The sequence below is a fragment of the Delphinus delphis genome, chromosome 5 (genome assembly GCF_949987515.2).
Source record: "Delphinus delphis chromosome 5, mDelDel1.2, whole genome shotgun sequence".
NCBI classification, from domain to species: Eukaryota; Metazoa; Chordata; class Mammalia; order Artiodactyla; family Delphinidae; genus Delphinus; species Delphinus delphis.
In genome coordinates, this window is record NC_082687.1 from 135602468 (window position 1) to 135629884 (window position 27417).

The window sequence follows — 27417 nt, forward strand, 5'->3', positions numbered from 1 at the left end:
CGCTTCCTACTTGGATTTCCCGGGGTCAGGGTTGGGGGGCCCAACGTGCTACGTGCAGGTGAGGCCGCCAGCAGGCAGCCCACGGACCTGGCGGACGGCTTCGCAACAAATCCAGGTTTCAGGTGGACTCCAGCTAACCAGCCTGCATGTCCTGCTGCAGAACTTTCTTAGCCGCTGAGACCGCACTCTGGCTCTGGTCAGTGAAACCAAACGGGCCCGTGCTGGCCTCGAGGGCCACCCCAACCCTGACTGGCAAGGCCCGGAGGCCGTGGGCGCCCCGGGATGTGCTCACAGGCGCACGGTTTTCTTGCTTCCTGCTCCTGTATCTGATGAGAAGCAGAGGACGGCAGGCCTCCACCAACTGCAGGCAGAAGGAGCCCATCCCGCGTGTGATTTGGTCCCATCGGTCAGTCTGCCGAGGGCTCCGGGGTGAGAGAGAGATTTTCCGGGCAGTGGCCGCACAAGGAGAATTCCTGAGAGGTCCCTCTGCAGACAGAGGAGAGCCGGCCTGGTTCTCGGACCCACATTACCTCTACCTGGGAACTGGCCTGTCCCCTTCACGCCTTAGTGTCTGAAGGCTTCGAGAAACATCCCTCTGGAGGCAAACGGGGAAACTCAGAGAGGCCCTACCTGGCGGCCGCGCCCTGAGGGAAACAGTAAACCAAGTCCCCTGGTGGGTCACAGGGGCGGGGGTGTGAGAGGAGCTCTCGGGGGTCCTTCTTCTGCCCTAAAGCTGTGCAGTTCCCAGAACCTGCTGCCTTTCAAAGGGCGTACGCGCCCCTCGGGAATGCGTGTGACCATCACCCCGAGGCCGACCAGGTGTCTGAGGGCCACCCGCTTGCTCTGAAGGGGTAGAAGGGGTTTGGACGCTGGGAAAAGCCGGGAAGGACACATAGGCGTGAAACATCGAAAACACTGCTGCCTTCCAAAAGCCGCGCAAATAACACGTCATATGACATAACATATGACACATAACATATGACACATAACATATGACACAGAACCTCTGAAAAACCCTTGCAGCTGTAAGCGTGGCACAGGAGAAAAAGAGAGAAGTTTTTAAAGTTTAAAGAAGCGTGGCAGCTTTTCATATCCTGGCGACAGAAGCAACTGTCCAGAAAATTTTTTAAAAAAAGGTAAAAAACGCTTCACAGCACAATTCTGCCGCGCCATTACCCCTAGTGACGAGGGGGCCGGGCGTGTGGGGAGAGGGGGGCGGAGACCCGGGGTGCGAGTTCCTGCTGTTCACGCTGCAGCGACATCCCTGGATCCTCCTGGCCGAGGCGCGGGCAGCCCGAGGCCCACGCCTCACACTCACACCCCCGCCGGGGGCACGGAGCACGTCCAGGGCCTGCTGGCCGTTCGTCTTCAGTCTGGGCTGGGAGTGCTGAGACTGGTGAAAGCAATCGTTTACCTGGGTGGGAAGATGCAGTTTCTCCATCCGCCAGGGGAGGCTCTCACAATACCTTCCGGCCCTTTTCTGACTTTAAACAAATGAAGTTGGAAGCCAAAGTGTTACAAGTAAATCTCTTTAAAGGGAACCATTATACAGTAGAGAGGATACAGCGGGCAGGCCCGGGTCCTGGCACCCAGGTCCTGGGTCCTGGTCCGGCCGCAAACCCCGAGTCCTGCTGCTGGAGCGCCCGGGCCAGCTCCCTGCGGCCACGCGATGGGACGACGCTGTGCGAGCTGGGCATCCGCGAGCTCTATGTCCCGTTCTTCAGCTCCCACTCCTGCCAAGCGAGGCAAGAGGAAGCGTGTACAGATCAAAAGGGCACATGCGGGGCTGGGACACGTCAGGCTGCATCCCATCCACACCTGTGCCCCAGAGGGTGAGGGCTCAGCTGCCGTGCAAACAGCGCCGAGGTTCCCCGGCAACAGGCTGAGGATCACCACACGGCCCAAACCGAGATGGGCCTGAGTCCCACTAAGGACTCTGGGCACATCTAGAGAACGTGCGCGTGGCGTGGCGGTCCCCACACGGGGCCAGGCGCCAAGCAGGGCTCTCCCGCCTGCCCTGGGGCACCGAGCGCGGCAGTGCTGGTCTGATGCAAGCGCCTGACTCCCACTGTAACCCCAGGGGGTCATTAACTGGGCCGTGAGTACACTGCACACCTTCTCACATTGTATCAAATTAGGAATTTCTCCCCCTTTTTTTTTAGCATCGAACTACAAGCTTGCTTCATTAATGGTTAAAAGCATGGCGTCAGCCAACGTGGCAGGAACAAAACCAAAACTGAGCCGCCTGCGCCTCGTGAGCACGTGCAGGCGCTGGTCCTACAGAGGCGTGGACGGCCTCGTGGCCTCTCCCACTGCCCCACCCTCAATTCCGGGCTCCCCAGAGAGGATGCTCAGCTGCTCTGCGCAAAGGTGATGCTCCGGGCGGCAGGGAGCCTCCCTCCACCGCCGCCAGCCTCTGGGGCGGCGCCGGCTTGGAGAGAAGTCGTGTGTACGTGCCTGCACACGCTGCCAAAGCCTCACACGCGCGATTACGCGTGTGATCGTGTGACCAAGCACAGGTCACGCTGGCCACCAAGCAGGGCGCTCCACGGACACGCCCAGCCAGGGGGACACGGGGAGGACCCAAGGCCGCCGTGTGCTTCACTGAAAAGGCTGCACGAAGGCGGGTGTCCCTTGCTCGGGATGGCCCAGCCCTGGTACGCCGGGACCTGGGGCACGTGTGTCAGCTCTGAAAGCACTGCAGCCACCACGCCCCGGCTCCCAGAACGTCCCTCGGCACCCGGAGCTCCCAGGCTGCGGGGAGAATGCTGGGCCCGGAGCTGGACGTCGGGGCCCTTCAGCCCCCTTCTCGGCTGGGAAACCCCGTGACAGGTGACTTGAAACGCTCTGAGTTTCAGGAGCGCGCTCTCTCACACTCCAGAGCTTCCCTCCTCGGGAATGGGAAATTATTCCAGGAACACAGCCTGGGGTAGCGGTTTCCGAGCCCAGAACGCGCCAGACTCAGAAAGGTCCTCAGAAAAAAGGCCAGGGTGCAAGAGGAGGCCACGCGTGGGACGCACCTACAGGTGCACGGACGCTCCCAGAGGCAAGAGGCCAGGCCACCACCCCACCCTCCAGCCGTGGTCCCCTGCCACTATTCTCAGGAATCCTGGGAAACCCCTGCTCGATCCCACGCCTTCAGGGAGGATGTGGTCCAGTCTGAACGGCCAGCTGTGCATCTGAACCGGCCAAAACCACACGTTTTATATTTACTGTGAAAAGGGGGCAGGAAGTGCAGAGTACTGAGCCTCTGGACAGTGAGAGCAGGCATGGAAAATGTAGCCCTTTCAGAGGCTGGACTGACAGAACTGGACACTGATTTCTTTGACAGTAGAGAAATAAATGAACTATTTTTACTGCGTTTCCCTTCTGCCAATAATTAGGGGGACTTTATGGGACAGCTCTATTCTAAACATCTCTCAGGCAAAACATACTCCTCTGCAAACGAAGAACACTGGACGCACGCCAAGGAAAAGGAACAAATGATGCGCAGTAATTCTTCTTTTCCCCGAATTTATCGACGCACAGGCTCAGTCAAACGCACACGCTACGAAGACAGGTATTCCAGGATGCTGTTTCTAACCCCCATCAGCAGGGACCCTCCGTGGACACAGCAGCCAGAGGTTAACACGCACATTCACATCTGACACCACATCCGTTGTCAGAAAACAACAGGTTTCTAGCCAGTTTGGAACGGGTTCAAAGCTGCCAAAGCACGGAGGCAATGACAGCGAGAGAGGGTCCCAGGGACGGCGAGGGGAGGACGTCTGGCCTCCACGTTCATCACAACAAATTAAACACATCTGGATGCGTTAGCCTGACTGGACCAAGCAGGAGTTTTTCATACCACACACTTTCAGTTAAGCCGTCAGGAGCTGTTTGCTTTGATAAACTATAGTTTTTAAAAATTCTCTGAGATTTTAAAGCTTAGCATCAAAACTCGTTAGTGGCCAATCCCATCAGAAGACTGGAAGGTACTACAGAATGGCCCCTCGGGTACAGGCTACAGGCTACGGCGGGGCTGGGAAGCAGAGGGTATGGAGAAGAGTCTGCCTCGACTTTTGATTTTTTAAAGGATCCCAGCGGTCACTGGCCAATCTCTACGTCACCAATGAAAGAACAGGTCAGGAGAAGCCAGGACACAGAACCATGCTGCTGGTTTTCCTGAAAGCAGATGGTCCAGGCCTAGAGACGAGTTCTGGCCTTTTTTGCCTTTGAAAAGGAGGATTCCTGTAGGAGGGTCTGACTTTAGGAAAAACTGGGTAGAGACTCATGAAATGGCATCTAGTATAGAAGCTGCAGAACTGGAACAGGAGGCCACGCTGAGCCCCTGCACCCCGCCCGCAAAGCCTGAGGCTGGGGCGCCCCCACCACACCTCGCCATCCCGCCCCGGATGCCCGCTCCCCGGCAGTGCCGGCGCCCCCACCCGCCCCGGGATGCCCGCTCCCCGGCAGTGCCGGCGTCCCCACCCGCCCCGGGATGCCCGCTCCCCGGCAGTGCCGGCGTCCCCACCCGCCCCGGGATGCCCGCTCCCCGGCAGTGCCGGCGTCCCCCACCCGCCCCGGGATGCCCGCTCCCCGGCAGTGCCGGCGTCCCCCCACAAGCAGGTCGGGCAGGATCTCACCTTGGCCTTCCGAAGCACGTGTCCCCGGCAGGGGGAGCTGGCGGGGGCCGGCTGGCTCTTCCTCAGGACGGCCGCACTGTTCACAGGCACTGGGCCCTCGGCATCACTGGTCTCACAGCTGGACATGGGCGAGTTCTCCAGAGTCCGGTGCCTAAAAACTGGAGACTGTTAATGGAAAGAGAAGACGTTGGGTGAGGTATGGTTTCCACGTCATCAGTATTTTCCCCTAGGAAAATGGCTTAAAGAATAAAACAAGTTCTGGAAATAGGCAAAAACAGTAACAACAGTAATAGGACCACCTCACAGAGCCCCGCTCTAAAAGCACCCTTAAAACATGCATCTTACAGCTGGAGAGACGGAGGCGCTGAAGGGCACTTTGCCCCGCGCTCGGCGCGGGCTCTCCCGGCCCTGCGGGGGCGGCCTCTCCCGTGAAGGCCTGTAAAGCCCTTTCTGATTTCAGGGAGCTCCTAGGCTACGGCAGCAGGGGCAGAAACCACCAGTGACCAGGACGGGGGAGCACCAGGGGCAGAAACCACCGGTGACCGGGACGGGGGAGCACCAGGGGCAGAAACCACCGGTGACCGGGACGGGGGAGCACAAGCTCCCGGATCCACTGCCTCGGGGCGGGGCTCCCTGCAGCAACCGAGGATTCCCGACTGTTTACAGCACGTCTCCGCATGTCAAAGCAAGACTTAAGATGGAACGAAGAGAATCTGCAGTCGCCAAGTCTCCACGTGAGATGACAAGCTGCTCTTTGGGGAAAAAGTCGACAATCTGCTGTACTTCCCCCCCCAGAGGAGGTCTCCGCAGACTGACCTCTCCCTGCTCTGGCTGTGTTAATGTGTGACTTAAATACCGGTTAGGTGACACGCAACGTCATTTGAGGAGAACGGTGTCTTAATGGTCATTCAAATGGGCTGCTTAGAACCCCTCTGGGGGCGACTGACCGCGGGTCCCCAGCAGCCAGCTTTCCGCACGTGCTCGCTCACTTGGAAATGCCTCCAAAGGCCACGCCGGCCGGGCTGTGGGTGCCGCGGCCGGTGGGAAGGAGAGGACCACGCCGCCCACCCTCGGGGGGCTAAGCTGGGCTCCGAGGAGGGCGGCCCACGGCGCTCCCCTAGGACAGCTAATGAGCTGCTGGCCCAAGGAAGTGGTCAGGGTGGGGAGAAGGCAGAGCGTGGCACGAGGTCCGAGGAGGGGCCCTGCGAAGGGAGCAGCGGCCTCGTGGCCCGACGGCAGGCGCTTTATCAAGCCAGGCCCGTACCCTCAAGAGCACAGGGCAAAAGGAAGGAGAGCTGACGAGAGGGGGCGAGGGGGAGACCCTCGGGGGGGCAGAGAGAGCCCCGGAGAATGCAGGGTCACCCCAGACACAGAGAGCGCTGAGCGGTGCCCGGAGACGTCCAGACCTGGGGAGGTGAGGGCGGAGGTCACGTCAGGGGAGGCAGCTCCAGGGCAGCCGAACCGCAGCAGGTGGGTGAGTGGACACCTGGGCACAGGACAGCGTCTGCAGGGGACGTGGGGCTGGGCAGAAGCTGTTTTGTAAGATGGGACACACTACAGACTGTCGATGCTTTGAAGGCAGCGAGGAGGGGGAGAGGTGAAGATACAGGAGGAGGGCGTGGCAGATGCCTCAGGGGTCAGCAAGGGGCGCATCTGGGGCCACATCTCCATCCAATGGGACCAAGGACGGCGATGCCAGCGAATCCTCAGGCCCCTCCTGGGAGATCAAGAGGCTTTCCTGCCTCCAGTCTGCCTCCGACACGGGTCCCCGGGGGCCCCTGGGACAGACCCCTGCCCCGCATGGGCCAGCACTCACAGCCCTGCCACCACTCTTCGCGTAGAACCGGCCACCTTATTACACCCTCGGTCCCTGGTTCGGCCGGACGCTGAAAAGCCCCTGCTGGACTGCTCCCCCCGGCACCTTTCAGTGCCTGATGTGAGTGTCTTTCCCTGGCCTAGTGGTCCTCCCTTGCTACAATACGAGCTCCACGGAAAGAGAGATTCTCATCCACGAGGTCCACTGCTGCGCCTGGAACCGTTTCCGGCACACAGATGGGGCACAGCCACATGTATCTAATTTGTTGAATGAGTGACTACGTATCAACGAGCTGGTGAACACACGAGCGGATGGACACTTTCGCAGGCCAGGCACCGTGCCCAGAGCTTTCGCACACACGAGCCCACGCAGGAGACGACAGCACCATCCGCATCTCACAGATGGAAAATCGAGGCCTGCGGAAGGGACGTCGTCTCAAGCCCTGGCCCCTCTGCTCACAGAGCCTGCTTTCCTCAGCTCCCTGCTGTGCTGTGCCCCAAAGGACGGGGTTTTGGGGGTGGAAGCCCGCAATCTGCCGCTGGCTGTGCCAAGAGGTCTGGGGGTGGAGGGGGGATCCTCTGAGAGTGAGGGGCGGTCGCTGGAGAGGGACCGGCGACTGGAGAAGTTTGGAGATGGTCTCTGCAGACAATGGAGCACGAGGTGACCACTGCCTGGGGGGGCGGTGAGGGTGGGTGACAGGACCTCAGTGGTGCCACACACCCGTAACCCAGAAACCTTGCCCGTGGGCCCCCCCAAGCCCCAGGACGCGGGAGGAGCTGGCCCCGGGCTGTGCCCTTAGGCAAAAGCCTCTGGCTCCTCATGGGGAAAACAGAAGCCATCACGTCTGACTCAACGGAACGGCTCGTGGAGAAGAGCAAGTTCTCCAATGACAGTGGGCAGCAAATCACTCGAGGTGCTAATTCGTGTCTAATTCGTTCGTTCTGTTAGATTCCGAGGTTACAGATGGTTTCACTCATTTCCGTGTCCCCAGCACCTGGCATCATTCTCAGGACAGACATGCTAGACAAGTTGTAAAACTCTGCCACACTGAACAAAGGTTTCTGTCTAAGGCACTGGCATCAGATGAGGACGCGGCTCCAAAGAGATCAGAAGAACTGTACTCACTACACTCAGATTTTGCACAAGGGGGGAAAGAAGAGAGACTCGGTGTTTCCACCACCTTTGAACAAGGTCAGTGAAAGACAAACGAAAATTCCATGTCCATGAACTTAAAACACAGCCAAGAAGAGTGTTTGAAATGGACATGGGAGCTGCGTCTCTGCGGTGCCGATGCTGGGGACGACGAAGGAGCAGTGACCTGAGGAAGCGACCCCCATCTCTCTCCCGGGGAGCGGCAGGCGTTACCTGTGGACTCGACGTCCCCGGCCGGGGCTCGATGGCCAGCCCCAGGGTGACCCCGCCAGCCAGGGCTTTCTTGAGGCTCTCCTTGACCTCTGTCAGCTCCAGTTCCAGGTTGACGCGCTCCGTCTCCCTCTGCTTGCATTCCTCCTCCAGCTTCTTCAGCTTCTCTTCCAGGATCACCTGGGTCTTCCTGCCTGAAATCCCAGAGAAACAAGACTGCTCCAGCCGAAGGCAAAGGTTTCAAGATAACAGAGGACGGACATGCGGTGCCCCTGAAAGGAGCTCCGCACAATCTGGGGGCTGAGCTCCCCTGCCTAGGGTCCTTCCCACGAAACTCAAATCCAGCTCTTCCTGAAAGGAGGAGGGTCCCTTCCTAACTGTTCTCTTTTGCTGCAGCTGGAAGAATACGGACCAGGAAGCATGGGACCTTGACTCTCACAAATACCAGGAGTTTGGGGTCTGGGCCCAATACACTCATTTCACTTTTTTTTTTTTTTTTTGCAGTATGCGGGCCTCTCACTGTTGTGGCCTCTCCCGTTGCGGAGCACAGGCTCCGGACGCGCAGGCTCAGCGGCCATGGCTCACGGGCGCAGCCGCTCCGCGGCATGTGGGATCTTCCCGGACCGGGGCACGAACCCGTGTCCCCTGCATCGGCAGGCGGACTCTCGACCACTGCCCCACCAGGGAAGCCCCTCATTTCATTAAAAAAAAATTTTTTTAACATCTTTATTGGAGTATAATTGCTTTACAATGGTGTGTTAGTTTCTGCTTTATAACATAGTGAATCAGCTACACAGCTACATACTATACATCTACACATGTCCCCATATCCCCTCCCTCTTGCATCTCCCTCCCACCCTCCCTATCCCACCCCCCTAGGTGGTCACAAAGCACCGAGCTGATCTCCCTGTGTTATGCGGCTGCTTCCCACTAGCTATCTGTTTTACATTTGGTAGTGTGTATATGTCCATGCCACTCTCTCACGTCGTCCCAGCTTACCCTTCCCCCTCCCCGTGTCCTCAAGTCCATTCTCTACATCTGCATCTTTATTCCTGTCCTGCCCCTAGGTTCTTCAGAACCATTTTTTTTTTTTTAGATTCCATATATATGTGTTAGCATACGGTATTTGTTTTTCTCCTTCTGACTTACTTCACTCTGTATGACAGTCTCTAGGTCCATCCACCTCACTACAGATAACTCAGTTTCATTTCTTTTTTATGGCTGAGTAATATTCCATTGTATATATGAATACACTCATTTTAAAATGAGGAACTTGGCCTAGGTGGCTTCCAAAGGTGCCACTGACTTGGAAAGTCCGCATATGTTGGTCTACTCTGAGCCATCTTACTTGGCCCTATGGTCAGAATACAGCAGAGCTTGCATCTCCAGAGCACATTCGCTTTACTCGTCTTATTGGAAATGTGTGACAGTGGCACAGGAAGGCCGGCAATTTGCCCACCGGACAGATAAGGAAAGCGATCCCAAGGGTTAACTGACTTATGAGCACGGCCCTGGCCGACCACCTGGTAGCATATGACAATCTCTTTTTCAAGGCCCAAAGCTGATCTCATCTTTCTGCATCTTCATTGTCCTACAAACTGGAAACAACGGTGGGAAGAAATTCTCCTCCTGTCCTGCTGACCTGGAGGCTCCCGTCCAGTTCTCTGACGGAGCCTCTGATCCCCCGGGGGCGGGGCCTCATGGGAGATGCCACCTCCTGGCCCTCCTACAGGCTGTCTCGAACAGGCTCAGCCCACACCCAGCCTCGCGTTCTTTAAACTCTGAAAGCACTTTCTTTCTTAAAAACCATATAGGCACGAAGTCAGGAAAGGCTGAACCTGACACCTAACTGCTGTAACACGCCAACTCCTCCAGCACAGAAGCCGCTGGAAAGCAGGTTCTTCCTCTCGGGATCATCCTGGTCTCTACATTCCTCCTCCTTACCCCCCTAGGCCGGAAACTGAAACCTAGAGAGTTGGCCTTGCCCCAGGATCCAACTCAGTCTTGAGCTGAGGAGACATACATTTCAGCAGCCCCAGCGCCGGAGCCAGGAACCACACGGCCAGCTCCTGCCAAGGAGGACAGACGGGCTGATCCAGAGACACGGCTGTGGTCCTCACCCGCGTCTCCCTCTTCTTTCCTCTCTGGGGTTGTCCCCCGTCCCCGGGTCCCTTCCACGAATCCAGCACGGTCTGGCCCTCACCAGTCCCTCCTCAGGGAACGGAGGGCTCCTTCAACCCACGCACAGACCTCTCAGCTGGGCTTCTGAGTGTGACCCGTCCTCCTGCTGAGACACCGCCCCTCACACACAGTGACGTAACTCCTGCGCCCGGAGGCTCGTGCTCCCAACGAGCTCTGCCGTCAGCCCCCAAGGCTGGGACAGCTCCCCGGCACCTACCCAGCCTCAGCCAGCGAGCTGAGGTCCAGGCCCGGCCTCCTGCTGCCTGGTCCATTATTCCACATTGTGGCACCTGCCCTGGGCTTACCACCAAGGCTTCCGAACTGCAGGAAGCACTGCATGGAACGACACGGTCTTACTAAGAGGAGAGCCTCGCGAGGTTCAGAGCCCGAGGGCGCAAGAGGATAAGCCTAGGCTCTGGCGCCAGCAGAAGCAGGCCCCTCGTACCGGTGTTCACTTCGATGGCGGCCCGCAGGCCCTTCCTCTCCTTCCGCAGCTGGGCCAGCCTGTCCCGCAGGCCTTCCCGCCTCTTCAGCAGCTCCTCCTCTTTGACCTGCAGCCGCTTGGCATCCGCTTCCACCCTGTTCTTGCCATATTTGTACTGGTCAGCATCTTGAAAAGAAAAAGCATCAACAGGAAATTAGGTTTAACCAAGTAGATGACAGGGTAATTCATAAAGCCTGTTTAATCAGCCTACTCAGTGAAATAAACTCAAAGCTAGTCACTTTGCTAATTCAACAAGAAAGACAGCAGGACAGGTTTGAACCAAACAGAAAAGTGACCATTTCAGATTATCCAATATTCTTTGAAACAAATTTTTTTTTTTTTTTTTTGCGGTACGCAGGCCTCTCACTGTTGTGGCCTCTCCCGTTGTGGAGCACAGGCTCCGGACGCGCAGGCTCAGCGGCCATGGCTCACGGGCCCAGCCGCTCCGCGGCACGTGGGATCTTCCCGGACCGGGGCACGAACCCGTGTCCCCTGCATCGGCAGGTGGACTCTCAACCACTGCCCCTTTGAAACAAATTTTTGAAAGGAAAATAGAATGTTAGGAAATTCCTTTAATGCCTCCCTTTGGGGCATGCAACATATAATCTTCAGCAAGGTCGAGAGTGAACAAAACATTCTGTAATCTGAAAAGAGAGGGTCTACCAACATCAGAAATAATCTCTTGATGTGTGTAGTTCTCTGTAGTTTTCAAAACACTTCCATTACACTGTCACGTCTGATCCTTACAACTGTGCCGTCCAACTCTTTTGCTGACCTGACGGCGCTATCCCCACCTCCAGTGGGGCGGGTACCTGGCATGGACGGAGCACACAATAAACATCCGCTGAGTGAGTGACTGAGCAAATCAGAAAATGGAGGGGCACCCAGAGCCGTGTCTGGAGCCCGACCGCCCAGGTGGGAACCCCAGCTTGCCACTTGAGCTGTGTGACCTTCAACAAGGCACTTCATCTCTCCGTGTCTCAGTTTCCTCATCTGTGCAATGGGGTAATAAGAGCAGGTACTTCACAGGGTTGTTATGAGGATTAAAGTAACACTTACACAGAACTCTGAGCAAGCACAGAATGGGCACTATGCAAATGCTCATTAAATAAAGTGAGTGGATAAATGAATGAAGAGGAAACCAGCCTTAAGGAAAATTTAGAGACTTGGCCAACGTAACACTACTAGTTAATAGTGCGTTAAAATCCGACCCAATGCTCTTGTCCTCAAATTATTCTGGCCTTTCAATAGCAATAAGGGCTCACGATTCTGCAGCTTCTGTGGCCTCCCAACGGCCTCTGACAGCGAACGGCTCAAACCTGATGACGACCCAAGGCCTCCCGCACCTCCTGCACCTGTGAGCTCACATTCCATGGTATATACCATGCTGGTTTATTTGCATGTCTGACTCCCTTATTAGACTAGAAACGACTTCTAGGGAGAAGCCATGGAGGGCGGTGTAATGGTTTATAATAAAGGCAGTTGACCAGGGAAGAGACCATGATTGTGGACAAGCAATTAATCCCCCAAAGGCTCAGCTTCACCCTCTATAAAGCAGAAGTGCTAAGGCCTAACTTGTGGGGTTAAAAAAAAAATTCGGTACATGTACTAAAACCCACCTAACAGAATCATGTGGTTCCCGGGCCGTGGTGGACACTCCCTGGCAGCTCTCATCCCCTGCAGTGATAACGGAGCCCCCGGAACCCTGTCCACTCCGCCAGACATTGGTGAGCCACTTCTAACGATTTCTAGCACCTGTCCTAAACACCGAATTCGCCGATTCTTACAACGCAAACCATCGTGACTGCATGGAAACTGCATTTATGAAGGTAGGTACAAGGTCATCACTCCCCACTCCATCTTCCCCTCTCTAAAAACCAACCAACCCCACACACAGAATGATATTAAAAGGATCGCAGCAGGAGGGTGACCAAATCAACAACTTGAAACAAAAGCAGTGCTCTTAGTGGCTTGGGTAACCACATGTTCTATAAACAGAGCACAGTCCAAACTCTGTCCACGCACTTCTGATCTAAGATGTCTCCCCGACAAACCTGTATGCAATCACTTACCACCTTCCACATCATTTGGTCCCCATGCAATAAACCCCGTCCAGGCTATAATGCAACTGCCTGAACTCAGCAGAAAACCCAGAGCACAGTGATTTTTCCCTTTTTTCGTCATCGGACGTCACCAAAGTTAATAAAAATTCCCTACAGAAGCCCTCATAAAATACAGGATGCATCATCTAAGAAATAAAATAAGCACAGGTGCTGAGAGAGAGGGGGATGTTATGCAGACAGAGATCTCCTGCGGTTCAGGTCTCACATAAGAGAGCTTTTCAGACACGTTACTCCCCCCACCTGCCCCTCCCCAGGTGGACAACACTCAAATTTTAAGTGAATAGAAATACACCCAACTGCACGAGCGAAATGAGATTTGCCAGAAAAACAAGGTGAAAAAAGCAGCACAGTAAACGGATGAGGAGGAGGGTTTGGCCCAACTGGCTGCTTGAATGTGTGTCCGAGGAGAAGGGAAGCGCAGGTGAGCTGTGTCAAGAAAGCAAGACCAAAAGACAACCATCAGGATGCGAGAAAATATTTGCAAACGAAGCAACTGACAAAGGATTAATCTCCAAAATTTACAAGCAGCTCATGCAGCTCAATATCAAAAAAAACAACCAACCAAATACAAAAATGGGCAGAAGACCTAAATAGACATTTCTCCAAAGAAGATATACAGATGCCAACAAACACATGAAAGAATGCCCAACATCACTAATCATTAGAGAAATGCAGATCAAAACTACAGTGAGGTGTCACCTCACACCAGTCAGAATGGCCATCATCAAAAAATCTACAAAAGATAAATGCTGGAGAGGGTGTGGAGAAAAGGGAACCCTCTTGCACTGTTGGTGGGAATGTGAATTGATATAGCCACTGTGGAGAACAGTATGGAGGTTCCTTAAAAAACTAAAAACATAACTACCATATGACCCAGCAATCCCACTACTGGGCATATACCCTGAGAAAACCATAATTCAAAGAGAGTCATGTACCACAATGTTCACTGCAGCTCTATTTACAATAGCCAGGACATGGAAGCAACCTAAGTGTCCATCGACAGATGAATGGATAAAGAAGATGTGGCACATAGATACAATGGAATATTACTCAGCCATAAAAATAAACGAAATTGAGTTATTTGTAGTGAGGTGGATGGACCTAGAGTCTGTCATACAGAGTGAAGTAAGTCAGAAAGAGAAAAACAAATACCGTGTGCTAACACATATATATGGAATCTAAGAAAAAAACAAAAAGAAGGTCATGAAGAACCTAGGGGCAAGACGGGAATAAAGACACAGACCTACTAGAGAATGGACTTGAGGATATGGGGAGGGAGAAGGGTAAGCTGGGACGAAGTGAGAGAGTGGCATGGACATATATACACTACCAAACGTAAAATAGATGGCTAGTGGGAAGCAGCCACAGAGCACAGGGAGATCAGCTCGGTGCTTTGTGACCACCTAGAGGGGTCGGATAGGGAGGGTGGGAGGGAGGGAGATGCAAGAGGGAAGAGATATGGGGACATATGTATACGTATAGCTGATTCACTTTGTTATACAGCAGAAACTAACACACCACTGTAAAGAACTTATACTCCAATAAAAATGTAAAAAAAAAAAGAAAGCACAGGCTTCCTCGGGGCAGAAGCAGGAGCCCCGGGGCTCGTCCATGCGTGAGGCTAAGGACACAGCCACCTCTCACCAGCCCTGTGTGCTGACTCTGAAATCCAATCGCCGTGCACACAGGGAGCTCAGCAGTTAGGTGACCTGTCACCTGGTGTAGGGTTACTACCTGGAGGGAGCCTGGTCCACCAGGTACGCTGAACCACGTTCAGAAAGTGTTGACACAGCTTCCCAGGTGTTCACATCAAACTCGGCTGGAGGCTAACTCCCATCTTCCTCTCCTGGAAACCGTCCCCGACAGGCCCACACCCGCTGAGGAGCTTCTGAGCCTGGGAAGAGTCTGTGCGGAGGCCCGTAGCCTGCGTCTGCGTGGGGGACCCGGCCGCTGCTCTGTCTTATCTTTGCTGTCCCCTCAGCAAGCAGAGGGCTGGAATGAACAGACACTGCCGGGCTGGCTGGCTGAAGAGGAATCCACCCCACACAGCCAGGGCTGAAGCAAATGCAAACATATGCGCTAACAGTACCCCCAGCGTCATGTATGTGCACATCGGGAAGGAAGCTGAGCGCGCTGACGGGCTGCCTTTCGCTGGAGTCTCGCCGCTCCCCTGCCCGGTCCAGCCCCCGCCAGGTCTGGAACCTGAAAACCTGGTCCTCACGCTGGTTCTGTCATTTGCCAGCGGTGAGGCCTCGGGGAAGCCACGCCATCTCTCTGAGCTTATGTCTACATCTGCCCAATGGGGTAGATTACGGCACCGCCCTGATCAAGTGGCCAGGAGAACGACACGGGAGGAGAGAAATCACAGCTGGGACAAGAATTCCTTACAGACCCTGACAGTCTCCCGCGCTCTGAGGTACACGCGTTACCCCAACTATTTCAGCCACCTGTCTACACCTCTAACACGCAGAGGCTGGCTTCAGAGAGTCTATGCGACTCAACCCAAGTCACTCACTCACTCAGCAGATCAGGGACACAAGCCGAGGTGTCCCGACCCACCGTCCAGGGCCACTCACAGCAGCACTGCCAGCCGCGCCCGCAAGCTGCCAGCTCCACAGTTAAGCCAGCTTTGTCTTTCCTTGTATATGCAACAGTTATAAAATAAAAGCTGGGTTAAAGATCGTGGTCATTCCTCCATCCAGCAAACGAGGAGGGATGCAGATGCAAATGGTGCCACCTCTCCAGCTGGTCCCCAACCTGGCGTTCTCCACCTGGTCAGGTGAGGGGGGAAGGTGGCTAGACGGCCCCAACTCTGCACACTGCACCCAAAGGTAGAACGTGGGAAATCGAAGGATCAACTTACTTGAAGGCGTTCGCTTCACGCCAGCCGCTGAATCAGCTTTTTTTTGCTGACTGCTCAGAGCCTTGCCTTTTCCTGTAACCCCGTTGGATGCCACGGGGGGCGGCTTTTTACCCTTCAACTGTTGAAATAAACAAATGAGAGAATTAAAAACAAACAGACAAAAACCTTGGGGTTTTTGCAGTAAATTGTTTCAGTCCCTAGCTCTTCAAGTAGAACGTAGCACAGGCAGAAAAAAATGTGGGTAGTAGAAAACCAATCTGGTTTCCCAACGCTGCACTGCTGTGACTTTCCCAGAGCAGCTAAGAAGGTTCTAGCACCGAGGTTCAAAACAAACGAGGTACACTAGGATTTCTTCAGCTGGAACGCACCAAAAGTCACCTATTTCGACTAGGAGGTCACACACGCCGACCAAGACACTGGCACAGATGGTGGGTATCTGAGAGCATTTGGTTGACATTTACTAAAAGTCTGTGTTTCCAAAGATAAACAGCTTTAATTTCGGTGGAACGCTCTTCGGGGAAGTAGCATGACCGTGCACTTAAGAGTTCAACTTCCAGGGTTTCTATACTGATGTCCTAATTGGATAAATAACTACCTGTTGATTCACTGACGGGGTCTGAACAAGGAAGCGAAAGAGGCAAAATACAGAAACAGCAGGAACTACACTTTAACCACAGGGTTTTTAAAAAAATTCAACACACCCCTCACTTCTTTGGTGGCTGCAGCCGGCCCATGGTGCATTTTGCTTAAGTGATGCACGTGTACCTTGGCTGGGTCCTAAGTCCAGCCGAACGGCAAGGGCTGACTGTACACGTCCAAGCCTGAGCCTCTCTGCCGCACCACGTTGCTTACTGTGGTGGGCCTGGGTGTTGGAAGCTTCAAGTTCCCGCTCCGTCATAGGAGACGCTGTGACATCATTAACGTCTTCTGAGCCTCCGTGGGCTCATTTAAAAATATAAAGATACTGATGTCTCCCACACGGTTCCTCAGCAGGTTAACTGACACAGCACACACACCTACAGCACGCATACGGTAGGTGTGTAGGGAGTGTGAGCTCTCGCCATTAAACAGTAGGGCCCCCGTTCAAACGGCCAAATGAGGACACGACAGCTAAAGGTAAACGCCTTGCAAATGTGTTTCCTACTTAAAATAAAAATGAACAAAATACAAACATACATGAACCACGTATCGAATGACTGATTCCAAACTCATCTGGGACAATCCAAATGTACAAGACAGTATATTTTGTCCCATAATTTTTACCCAAGGGAACTCTAATACCAATAAAAAGACAGATAAATACATCGCCAGAGACACATTCACTTAGTGGGGGAAGCACATGACCTACCAGACTTTTTAGTAAATACTCAAAAAAACTAGAAGCCAATGGCTCCCATGTCTGACCATACATCGGCCTGGGCCCCTCAGATTCAGTGAATGAGAATCTCTAACAGTTGTTATAAATAACAAACAAACAAAAATCTTCTCACGTGACTTTGATGAAATGAATTGGTTTCGAAGAACTCCTATAATTCTCTGAAATTCGAGAATCTTACTTGGCATTCATCATTTTCTTAAGATTACTCCAAAAATGGAAGGAAAAGAAAATAACTAAAAATGTGCCCCTCTGCTTTATGTTTGTAGAATATTCTTCCATGTGGCGCTTAGCTCTTTACTCAAAGCATAAGAAAATCTTAGGTTGACATGCATGAAAACACAAAATTATATTTACACTGAAATGTTACCGTTTTTGCCACCAGTACGAGGTGTGAGGTGGACAACAGTTCAATATCAAGGTTACTGACCATTCAATTATAATCCAAAATCCTTACTATCGACTTGGTTTTAGGGAGTACACTTTTAGGGAGCACATTATGGGAAAATACTGTAGTTCTCGGAATCATCCTATTGAATGTTTAAAGATCGAAAAGCAGTTGTCGCGTGAAGCCCACCATTCCTCACTTACGTGTTATGGAAACACAGGAAAGGAACTTGCAGCTCAAAAATCTTCTGAAAACGTTTACTGTCCCACTGTCCCTGTCCTCTTTAACATCTTTGCCTTTAATTGCCGTAATTCACAAAATTCACTGGGGAACTTCCCAAGAATGGAAAGAGAGCCAGGCACAGGCAAAGAAATACAGAACGTAAACCGTGAGCTGGTTAGGTGTGCAGTAAGTCCCCTACATACGATGAGTTCTGTCCCAAGAGCGCGTTCGGAAGTCCAATTTGTTTGTAAAGTTAGCCTGGGTACGCAACTAACACAATCGGCTAAAAATACTGTACTGTAATAGGTTTACAATACTTGTATAGGTTTATACAATAGGTTAGTAATACTTGTACAGGTTTATATAATAGGTTTATAATCACACAAATAACACATAAGAAACAAACACAAAAAATAAAGAACGCATTTTTCATCTTACAGTACAGTACCTTGAAAAGTACAGTAGCCCAGTACAACAGCTGGCATACAGGGGCATGTTCGCATCTTTGAAAAGTTCACAACTTGAAGGTTCGTATGTAGGGGACTTACTGTATTTAATCCGTTCCTGGGTGGCCAAACGTTGTGTATTTGCAGATTCTATTCTAGTTGAGGGAAAAAACTGCGCTTTACCCTTGATGGGGTTCACTGCCCACAAGCTGGTGAACAGACTCTCACTGCAAAGCCCTGAGGGAGGACAGTGACTTAAGGCGATTCTAGAAGACAGAATGAGATGCTGTACCTGTGAGCTGAGCCCGAGAGATGCCCTCCCCAGAGAAGAGGTGTTAGTGACAGACGGGGAGGCCGGCGGGCCAGAAGAGGCAGGGTGTTTGTAGTGGTTACAGGACAGCTTGTCAGGAGATGGCCTAGCGGCCTTCCTGTCAGCAGGAGGGTACCGAGCAAAGATTTTCGGAGACGGCAAGTTATCGTACAGGACCGCGTTATCATAGAGCGCCTCTTCTCCCAGGCCTCGGCCACGGGGAGCGGGAAAGCCACCGTCGGGTCCCCACTGCAACACACACAGCTAGTCGTTAGAACCTCGGCCACAGGAAGCAAAGCACATTGAGATGTTATTAGCAAGCACCCCCCAAAAACGTGCACGTACCCCCAATAAAACACACACACTCAACTAGGTGGACTGATTCAGAAGAACTTTTCTACCTTTGGGGACTGAAGGATTCTTTTTTCCTTAAATCGTTCCCAGGGCCATTGGCTTATGATAATTTTTTTTGTTTTGTTTGTTAAAGCAGGCAAAAAATATATATATATATTTGACATTTCTTTAAAGAACTGGATTTCGGAAGTCCTCCTGACCCAGAAAGCTGAAGCAATGTGATGTGACGAAAGGAATGCTGGACTGGGGTCTGTCTGGAGACCGGGGGCTCTGATCCTACTGAGAAAACACGTTAAGATCCCAGCAAAGCACTTTACCTTTTTTTTTTTTAAATACTGACAGATATTATTATCCGTATTTTATTACTATTATTATTTTTTTGGCTGCGTTGGGTCTCAGTTGTGGCACGCAGGCTTTTCATTGAGGCGCGTAGGCTTCTCTCTAGTTGCGGCACACGGGCTCTCTAGTTGTGAGGTGTGGGCTCAGTAGTTGCAGCGCGCGGGCTTAGTTGCCCCGTGGCACGTGGGACCTTAGTTCCCCGACCAGGGATCAAACCCGCATCCCCTGTATTGGAAGGTGGATTCTCAACCACTGGACCGCCAGGGAAGTCCCCAAAGCACCTTATCTTATTTCACAGTAAAAATGACTCACATAATTCTCATAGCAATCTTATGAAGTAGGGGGAAACTGAGGCAGAGAGGTCCCACAGCTCTAAGAGGGAGAGCTGGAGTGGAGCTGTGCTCGTAACTACACACTGCTCGGGGTCTGAACCTCCGGCTCCTCCAGGATAGGATGAGGGGCTCGATGCCAGAACGCCTCTGGACCCTTCCAAGCCTGCTATGCGGGCATCGGGGATTTAAGTTCTGTGGGTGACTGTCAGCGTCACCCCTGTTCCACACTTGGTTATGCCTGAAGAAAGTGCAGTAACCAAAGACACAGGCTCTTAAAAGAAAGAAATCGAATAGTCATAGAAAACAGGATGTTTCAAACTATAAATGATAGAATGGCATTACTTCGGTGGAAAACCTTTTTACAAAGGATTAAAATAGCTACAAGCCACCTTAGAACATGGACATTAAAGTATAAATTAAAACCGAAACTTACAACCACAGCCAGATTCTTTTAAGTTTTAAAGGAATTGCTTTCATTTTTTTTAAAAAAGAGAAAATATTAATGCATATACTATACTTATCTTACTCTATTTTTATATCCTTCTTGCTGAGTTCCTTTCTGCCAGGATGTAATTACAGCCTTTTGTTATGAAAATAGAAAAGGTTTAAAATTTCATAGTAAGAGTGTTTTTTATTCCTTTGCAATCACTTCAGTGTGTCTATTTTTGTGATGCTGGGGACCCATCTACAACCTAAAAATAATGGTACGTGTAGATAAACGTGGATGTGAGTTTCATAATGACAACCTAGCATATATTTGTCCAGGGTTATTAAAATGGTCTAGACCAGACCATCATTTTCCTAAAATACCAAAGGATTAAGTCACATGGAAGACTTAGAAAACAAACACCAGAGAACTTCTAGATTAAAAGTGTGTGTGCGCCCGTCAGAGGATCCTTTTTTGGAGATTCACTTTCATCTGGGCCTCGGGGGGAACAATGCATGGGTAAGAATTACTGAAGCTGAAACATTGCTAAAATGTCAGGTATTGGCTCAAATGTATGAACCTCATAAAACTGAGAAGTGCAGGCTCTCGCAAAACAAAGGGCCCGGTCACAGAGCCCAGCAAGTAGAACAACAGTTTAAAGAGAGGCCTGAACGTCAAGGAAGCCCTTAACAAGCAAGTGAGCCACAGGCGCTGCGCCCTGGACGCTCTGTCTTAATCACCTACGTCGTCCGCCCAGCGATGGACACGCAGAAACGATTCCTAAATGCAGAGCCTTGGAGAAGGGCAGCTTTTCATTTCTAAACCAGCTTAAGCTGCGCATGACCTAAAGAAAGCTCATTCCTGGGGGTGCCTGAACCTGTGTAGTATTCACAGGAATGAAGGGATGGGGGAACTAGACCAGCGTCTGTGTAGGTCCACGGTTTCTCTAAACCACGTGCCCGGGGAGAAACCCCTCTGGGGAAAGGTACACGAGCGGGCCTTCGGGCAGGAAGAGTCAGAGACAGGTTGGCGTGTTTTATCTTTCCAAAAAAGCTGGCGGTGAGATCAAGGCTCAGAGGAGCAGACGGTCCCACGAGGATGAGGTGGCGGTCGGGTCTACGATGAGGGCAGGTTCCACCGAGACCAGCAAGCAGAGGCCGAGAGCCGGGCGCTCTTGGAAAGGGCACAGCGACCAGGACGCAGGGCGCAGAGACTGGACTGGGACCTGCTCCTGTCGGGCCACCGCGGGCTTTCCCCGAGTGTGTGGCTCCCACAAGACTCTCTGCAGGGTGGACGGCTACGGCCACAGTGGGTACCAGAGCCCCTCCAGCCCTGCAGACCCCGAGGCGAAGGTGGCGGTGGGAACGGGGAGGGGCAAGGAGGAGACCAACTGGGCCTAACGTGTTCTTGCTGTGGGACAGGACCCATGTCCCAGTCACCCCAGACCACCCCGGACTCAGAGGGGATGCCATCCCATGGGCTTTGCAGCTGGGACAGGATTTCAATGTGTGCCCGCGCCCCGACACCCAAGTCCTAACATGAGCCCCTTTGATGGTAATCTGCACTTGAACGCGCTCCTTCCTCCAGGCTCCCCTTCTCCACCGGATGGGGGCCCCAGCTACAAGCGCACCCCACCCAGAGGATGCAGGACAGTGTCTGGAGCTGGCAGTAAGGTCATTACTCTGCAGCGTCTCCTTTCCGATGGTGATTTCTGACGGTGTTTAATGGCATTGACAGGAATGACAAACTGTCTGCTGGTGCCCGATTACCTGCGTGTTCAGATGCGGATTAAGATGAACAGGGTGTCAAAAAGGAGAGAGATGGGGTGGAGTTTTCATCTTGCCTCAGAGCATAAGAAAGCTTTCTCTCGTTTGGACAGAAAGCAGGGGTGTAAGTCACAGAGATCCGCAGACCCCCGCCTTCCCGCACGGCTGACCTCGCTCTGCACGCGGCGCACTCACCGAGCCGCTGATGCAGGGGACGTCGTCGTAGTGCAGTGCCGTCCCGCTGGGGTGTGCGTAGCCGTTGGCGGTGCTCCCTACATACGGGTTAGTGGACAGAACACGCCTGTTCATGAAGCTGAAAGAGAGGAAACGAGTTACAACCCTCCGATTGATCACCAAGGCTTCCAGGAGCTCTGACGGATGCTCAGGCTCTGTCCGAGGCCGCAGGGTACAGAAGTGTTAGCACAGGACCCAGGCAGAACCGGGTGTTCCTACAGCCGTGGGGCAGACTCCTCACCTGTAGGACAGGACACCACCTGCCCGGAGGACTGCGGCCCGGACCCATGATGACCCTGCCGGGTACCCAGAGCAAGGCCTGCACACACCCGGCACTCGGCAAATAACCCATTTGTGTTAGCAACCTGCTTCTGTCACCAGAGATTTACTGGAACACCTTTCTTCACCTGGACTCTTCGTTGATGAATCGTCTGTGGCTGCTTTTTTTTTCACATGCCTCTTTCATGAGCCTGTTAATTCTCAAAGGCAGAGACCATCTGGCCTGCAAAACTGAAGTATCAATATTTGCTCTCTGGCTTTTTTCAGGAAAAGTCCACGGACCTGTTCTATAGGCATTTTAGAACGTCTATCCCACAGCATTTCTTGAGTTCTCAGTGTTGGTTCAGCGTCACCACCCACCTTCCCCTCTGCCCTGCACGGCCCTGAACTTCTGGGAGCCTCTGACAGTGGCCACCTCCGTCCCTCGTGTCACGGCTCTGCTCAAAGCCCCGGCGGCTCCGAGAACAATCCAGGGCTGCATGGCCTGGGAGGCTCCGAGTGCCATGTCCGCTGCCTTCACCCCAGGCTCCTGGCAGCTCTCGCTCGCTGGCCAAGGGCACCCCCTCTGCCCACAGTGCTTCTCTGAGACCCCTCCTCCTTTCAGTCTCGGTGGGAACTTCCCGATCACCCCAGCCTCCCACCTCTGCGTCCCTGTCCTGTCCCCTGCTCCTTCCTACCACTAATCACCACCTAACACGTTGCACGGTCGTGTGTCTACCGTCTGCTTTCCTCACTGGAACACGAGCTTCAGGAGGACACGGCCTTTGCCAGTTCTGTTCATCCGGCACACAAAAGGTGCCTGGCAAGTACGAGCTGCACGAATGAATGAACACAGGAAGGAAGGAAGGAAGGAAGGTGTGAATGGTTTGCTCGTGGTGTTGTAAGCGAAAACCCTCAATGCCTAGGGAAGAAACAACCCAGATAACATGTTTCTCCTAATTGGGAAAACTAAGACAGCCTGAAATGAAAAAAATAGTTTTCTGGGTTTTTTTCCAATTTTGCTTCTTCTTGGGATCTTACATTTCTATGGTAACTAGATGAATAAAAGAGAGCAAATGAGAAAGAGTGAAGGCAGTAAGCGGGGAGGTGAGAACTGCCTCTCTGACAAGAGGTCTTGCAGCAAAACTACACTGGGATTTCTGGTTCTGAAGAGAATGAGAGGAAGGGGCTGTGAAGGGTCAGCCCCCAGGCTCAAGCTGCAGTTTCCACTCACCCAGCCCTGGCTGCAGGAAGGCGGCTCAGGTGTCCCTCTGCTGGGACAACGCGGCACGCACGGCGAGTCCCACCCTGGACACGGTATTCTCTTTAATTTAGAAAATAACTCTTCCTGCTTTTTTCTGATACAAAAATGTATATCATTATTCTATACTTAAAATACATCAGGGCTTCCCTGGTGGCGCAGTGGTTGAGAGTCCGCCTGCTGATGCAGGGGACGCGGGTTCGTGCCCCGGTCCGGGAAGATTCTACATCCCGCGGAGCGGCTGGGCCCGTGATCCGTGGCCGCTGAGCCTGCACGTCCAGAGCCTGTGCTCCGCAATGGGAGAGGCCACAGCAGTGAGAGGCCCACATATCGCCAAAAAAAAAAAAAAAATATATATATATATATATATATATATATCAACATATATTTAGGAAAAGAAAATGTACAGAAAAGAAAGAACAAAAGATTCTCCTTGTTTTTAGATACATATTTGAAGTTTTCTGGTTTAAACATCCCGTTTGAGGGTATTTTGGGGGTGAGGGTTTGGTCATGTGAGAGGCAGGACATGGGATGACCACGCCCTCCCCATGCCTGTGGTCCCAGGACGCTCCACTGCCCGTGAGCACTGATACCTGGATCTGTTCCACGTCCTGGCAGACGGACCCCCTGCCCAGGGACTGTCTCCTGCCTGGTCTGTGTCTCTGGTTTCTGGCGCCCAGCCTGGCACCCACACTGGGACACAGATGCCAGGAAGGAGCATGGACCATGAAGGGGCAGGACAGATGCTCACTCACTTGGAACAGACACCAGCAGGATGCTTCTGACCCACGGAACATAAGGGGAGGTCACAGACACACAGGATGTCCTGTCCCAGCTGGAAGAGACCTCGGCCACCAGCTAGGCTGCCCCTCATCTCACAGAGAGGGACCTGGGCCCCCAGACCAAGTCTCTGGGCCCGAAACAGCGAGTGGATCCAAGACCGAGTAAGAGGCCCCTCACCTTCTGGCCTGGCACTCTTCCTAAAATACGATCGTTAGACAAATAGGAAAGTGGAAATCAGATAAGAGACCATATGCCACTTGTTAAACCAAAAACGTAAGGCAGAAGAAGGAAAAAAAAAAGTATAGGTACAATATACATGACAGAAGTGTCACCATCTTAACGTTTCTTTAAATATTTTATTCATTTATGTATTTATTTATTCATTGGGCTGCCCCGGGTCTTAGTTGCGGCACGTGGGATCTAGCTCCCCGACCAGGGATCGAACCCCAGCGCCCCGCACTGGGAGCGCGGAGTCTTAACCACTGGGCCACCAGGGAGGTCCCTACCATCTTAACCACTTTTAAGTGTACAGGTCTGGGGCACTAAGTACAGTCACACGCTGTACAGCCACCACTACCACCCACCTCCAAAACCTGTCATCTTCCCAAAAGCTGAAGCGCTGTCTCCCCACCGCCGGCGCTGGCACCCGGCACCCAGCACCCCACTTCCTGCCTCTGGGGATTCGCCCACTCTGGTACCTCACCTAAGTGGATCACCCAGTATGCGTCCTCTGGTGTCTGGCTTATTTCACTTAGCGTTAATACCGTCAAGGTTCAGTCATGTTTTCAGGAAATAGATTTTAGAATAAAACCTCCCAGGGATTCAGATGAGAGGGTGACTCAAGGTGAAAGTTTCCTGTCAGTCTGCCTGCTCTCCGCTCTGTGTCCACACTGATCTACCGCTTTGATCACCATCAATGTTGTCACAGCTTTCTTATGGGGCTCCAACCCAGCATGACTTGAAAAGAGTTCCAGAAGAAACTTTCAGAATATTTGCCCTGCATCGTATCATCTATATACATCTCATTTAAAAACAGGCCGCAGGAAAGCATGTTTCAAATGTTTACCGTTATTAACACTCTTAAATAGACCACTTTTTCTGGGAGACTTTACATTACTAGTATTTCTTTTACTGTCCTCTTCCCCAAACATACCATTGACCTTTCTCCCTCAGACGTAATCCAATGTACAAAAATTTCCCCTAATAACCCTGAGAAGATTCATTAACTGGCTGACAATTTACACAAAGGCAAAAATTAATTCAACCTCAGATTATTTAACACACTGGCAAGCTACCATATTTTATAGTTTGAACACTGTTTCCTTGTTAAATCTCTTCTCTCAATTTTTACAGAAGGTTTGGCAGAAAACTAATAAATAAAAATAAACTTTATTGCTAAGTGACATCTCCTATAAAGGTTTTTCCTATAAAGGTTTTAATGGGGTAGCAAAGACTCCTGCAGCCACAAACTCATTACATGCATACTTTTAATAAATCAGTTTTCAGAATCGCAATCTACCTTCCCTTCTCGAAAATGTGACCTTCCCACATTTGGTTTAGATGAATATTCCACACTCGTCTGTGCTACAGGGGAAATATTTTTAGTCAGGGTTTCTCTTAGATGTGGTCATCAGTTTGCTTATTATCGCTGAAGTTACACGCGGACTTAGCAGAGGCTTTTTGGAAACTAATAAGGTCCAAAATAGTATGGTCAACAACCATAAGCTCCTTTCTTTTATGTCACTCTAGATGGGTAGATTTTGCGAAAGTGGACTTAAGGATATTACGTTTCTTAAAAAGCTACTTTAAATGTGCTTTATTTACTGCACGATTAGGAGGTTCACTGTAATTTACCTACACCTTGCTGATTAGATAGAATTGTTATTATGGAAAAAATAACGAGGAGGAACGGTCAGCACTTGACTATGTCACCCTGGTTTTCACACAAAAGAACAGTAGCGAGAATAAGCAGTTTGTACTTCAGAAGTCCTCCAGCATTACTGGAGAATTCCCAGTAAAGTCGTACAAGATTAATTCATTTTGTCAAGGCTATTTACCTTAATTGGGTGTAACATGATGGCTTGATTCCTAATATGGGCAAACGTTATCTTCATTTTACTCAGCCCCAGAATGTCCCAGGCAATCATTAAATAAACATTCATTCTACAACCCCATTCAAGATACAAAGGAAGAACGTGCCAATCTCCCATAAACACCACTTGGGTGGAAAAACTAGATGGCGCTGTTCTTATTAAACAGGCAAATGACAGCATAAACATTTGAGTTTATCTTCTTCCTACTCAAAGGGTAGGAAGTTGACAGAACGCTTATCATCACCTGCTGATTAGGTAACTCCATCACCTGCTCTGTTTCAATCTGCCTCTCCTCAGCCCCAATCCAGACTCTCTAAAGATGAAGGAAACAGAAGGGGGAATCAAGGGATCAGAGCTATGGCAGCTAGAAGTTTCAGACATCATGTCGCCTAAACTCTCTGTTTTCTACACAAGGAAGCTGCAACACTAACAGCTTAGGAATGACTTGCCCAGACTTTCCATTTAGTAACTACTGCAGCAGGACCAGAACCCGATTTCCTTCCTCCAGCCCAGGGCGTCCCCTCGCAATCCCACGGGCACCGCTTTATACCAAGGATCAGCAAACTCCTGCCGGGCATGGCCACGTCTGCTGGTTTCAGGACTGTCCTGCTGCTTTTGCCCGGCCATGCGGAGCTGAACGTGGCGACGGAGAGGGGTCGTCACAGTGGAGAACATGTGGTCTGCAAAGCTGAAAATGTTCACCATCTTGCCCTTCACAGAAAAGTATGACCAACCCCTGCTTTAGACAGTAGACAGCAAGAAATAGGAACCAGCCACTTCCTAACTTCACAGATCCATTCCTACACATCAGCAATCCTCAAGTGTTTTTAGTCTTTACATCCTTCGAAGTTACTGACGACTCCCAAAGAGCTTTGTTCTATGTGGGTGTTTGCTAGCAGTGTTGACTGTATTTGAAATTGAAACTCAGAAATGTATTCGTTTTTATTCATTTAAAAATAATGGGAATAAATCCACCACATTTAAACATATTTCTATAAAAATTAACTATATTTTCCAAAATAAAAGAAAATGAGTGAGAGAAGTGGTAGTTATACATGTTTGTAAATCTATTCAAGGTTTGGCTTAAGAGAAGACGGCTGGATTCTCACACCTGCTTCAACATTCAACTGGTTGCAACAAGTTGTTTTGGTTGAAGCATATGAAGAAAATCTAGCCTCCCGCAGATACCCAGTTGTAAAAGTGAGGTGTATTTTCATAGCTTTTCCAGGTCATGGTAGATATTCTTTGATGCTACACCAAAGCTCGACAAGTAGTAATTTCTTAATGGTTAATTTCCATGTAGACTCTTCACTATACTGTATCAAAAAAACCACACTCAATATCACCACCAATCTTATCAGAAAAGTCTGAGTAC

The 27417-nt window shown here is 51.6% G+C and overlaps 1 protein-coding gene across 1 annotated transcript in view; it reads right to left on the reverse strand.

The window, feature by feature from the left end:
• Nucleotides 1-1337: 1337 nt before the first annotated feature.
• AFAP1 (actin filament associated protein 1) overlaps nt 1338-27417 on the reverse strand; it is a 146610-nt gene continuing 120530 nt past the window's right edge. The window contains exons 12-17 of the mRNA XM_060011881.1: nt 21609-21726; nt 15455-15572; nt 10430-10594; nt 7807-7997; nt 4626-4790; nt 1338-1733 (exon numbers count right to left, since the gene is read on the reverse strand). Coding sequence (XP_059867864.1) covers nt 1707-1733; nt 4626-4790; nt 7807-7997; nt 10430-10594; nt 15455-15572; nt 21609-21726 — 784 coding nt within the window. The 3' untranslated portion in view covers nt 1338-1706. The remainder of the gene's footprint in view (nt 1734-4625; nt 4791-7806; nt 7998-10429; nt 10595-15454; nt 15573-21608; nt 21727-27417) is intronic.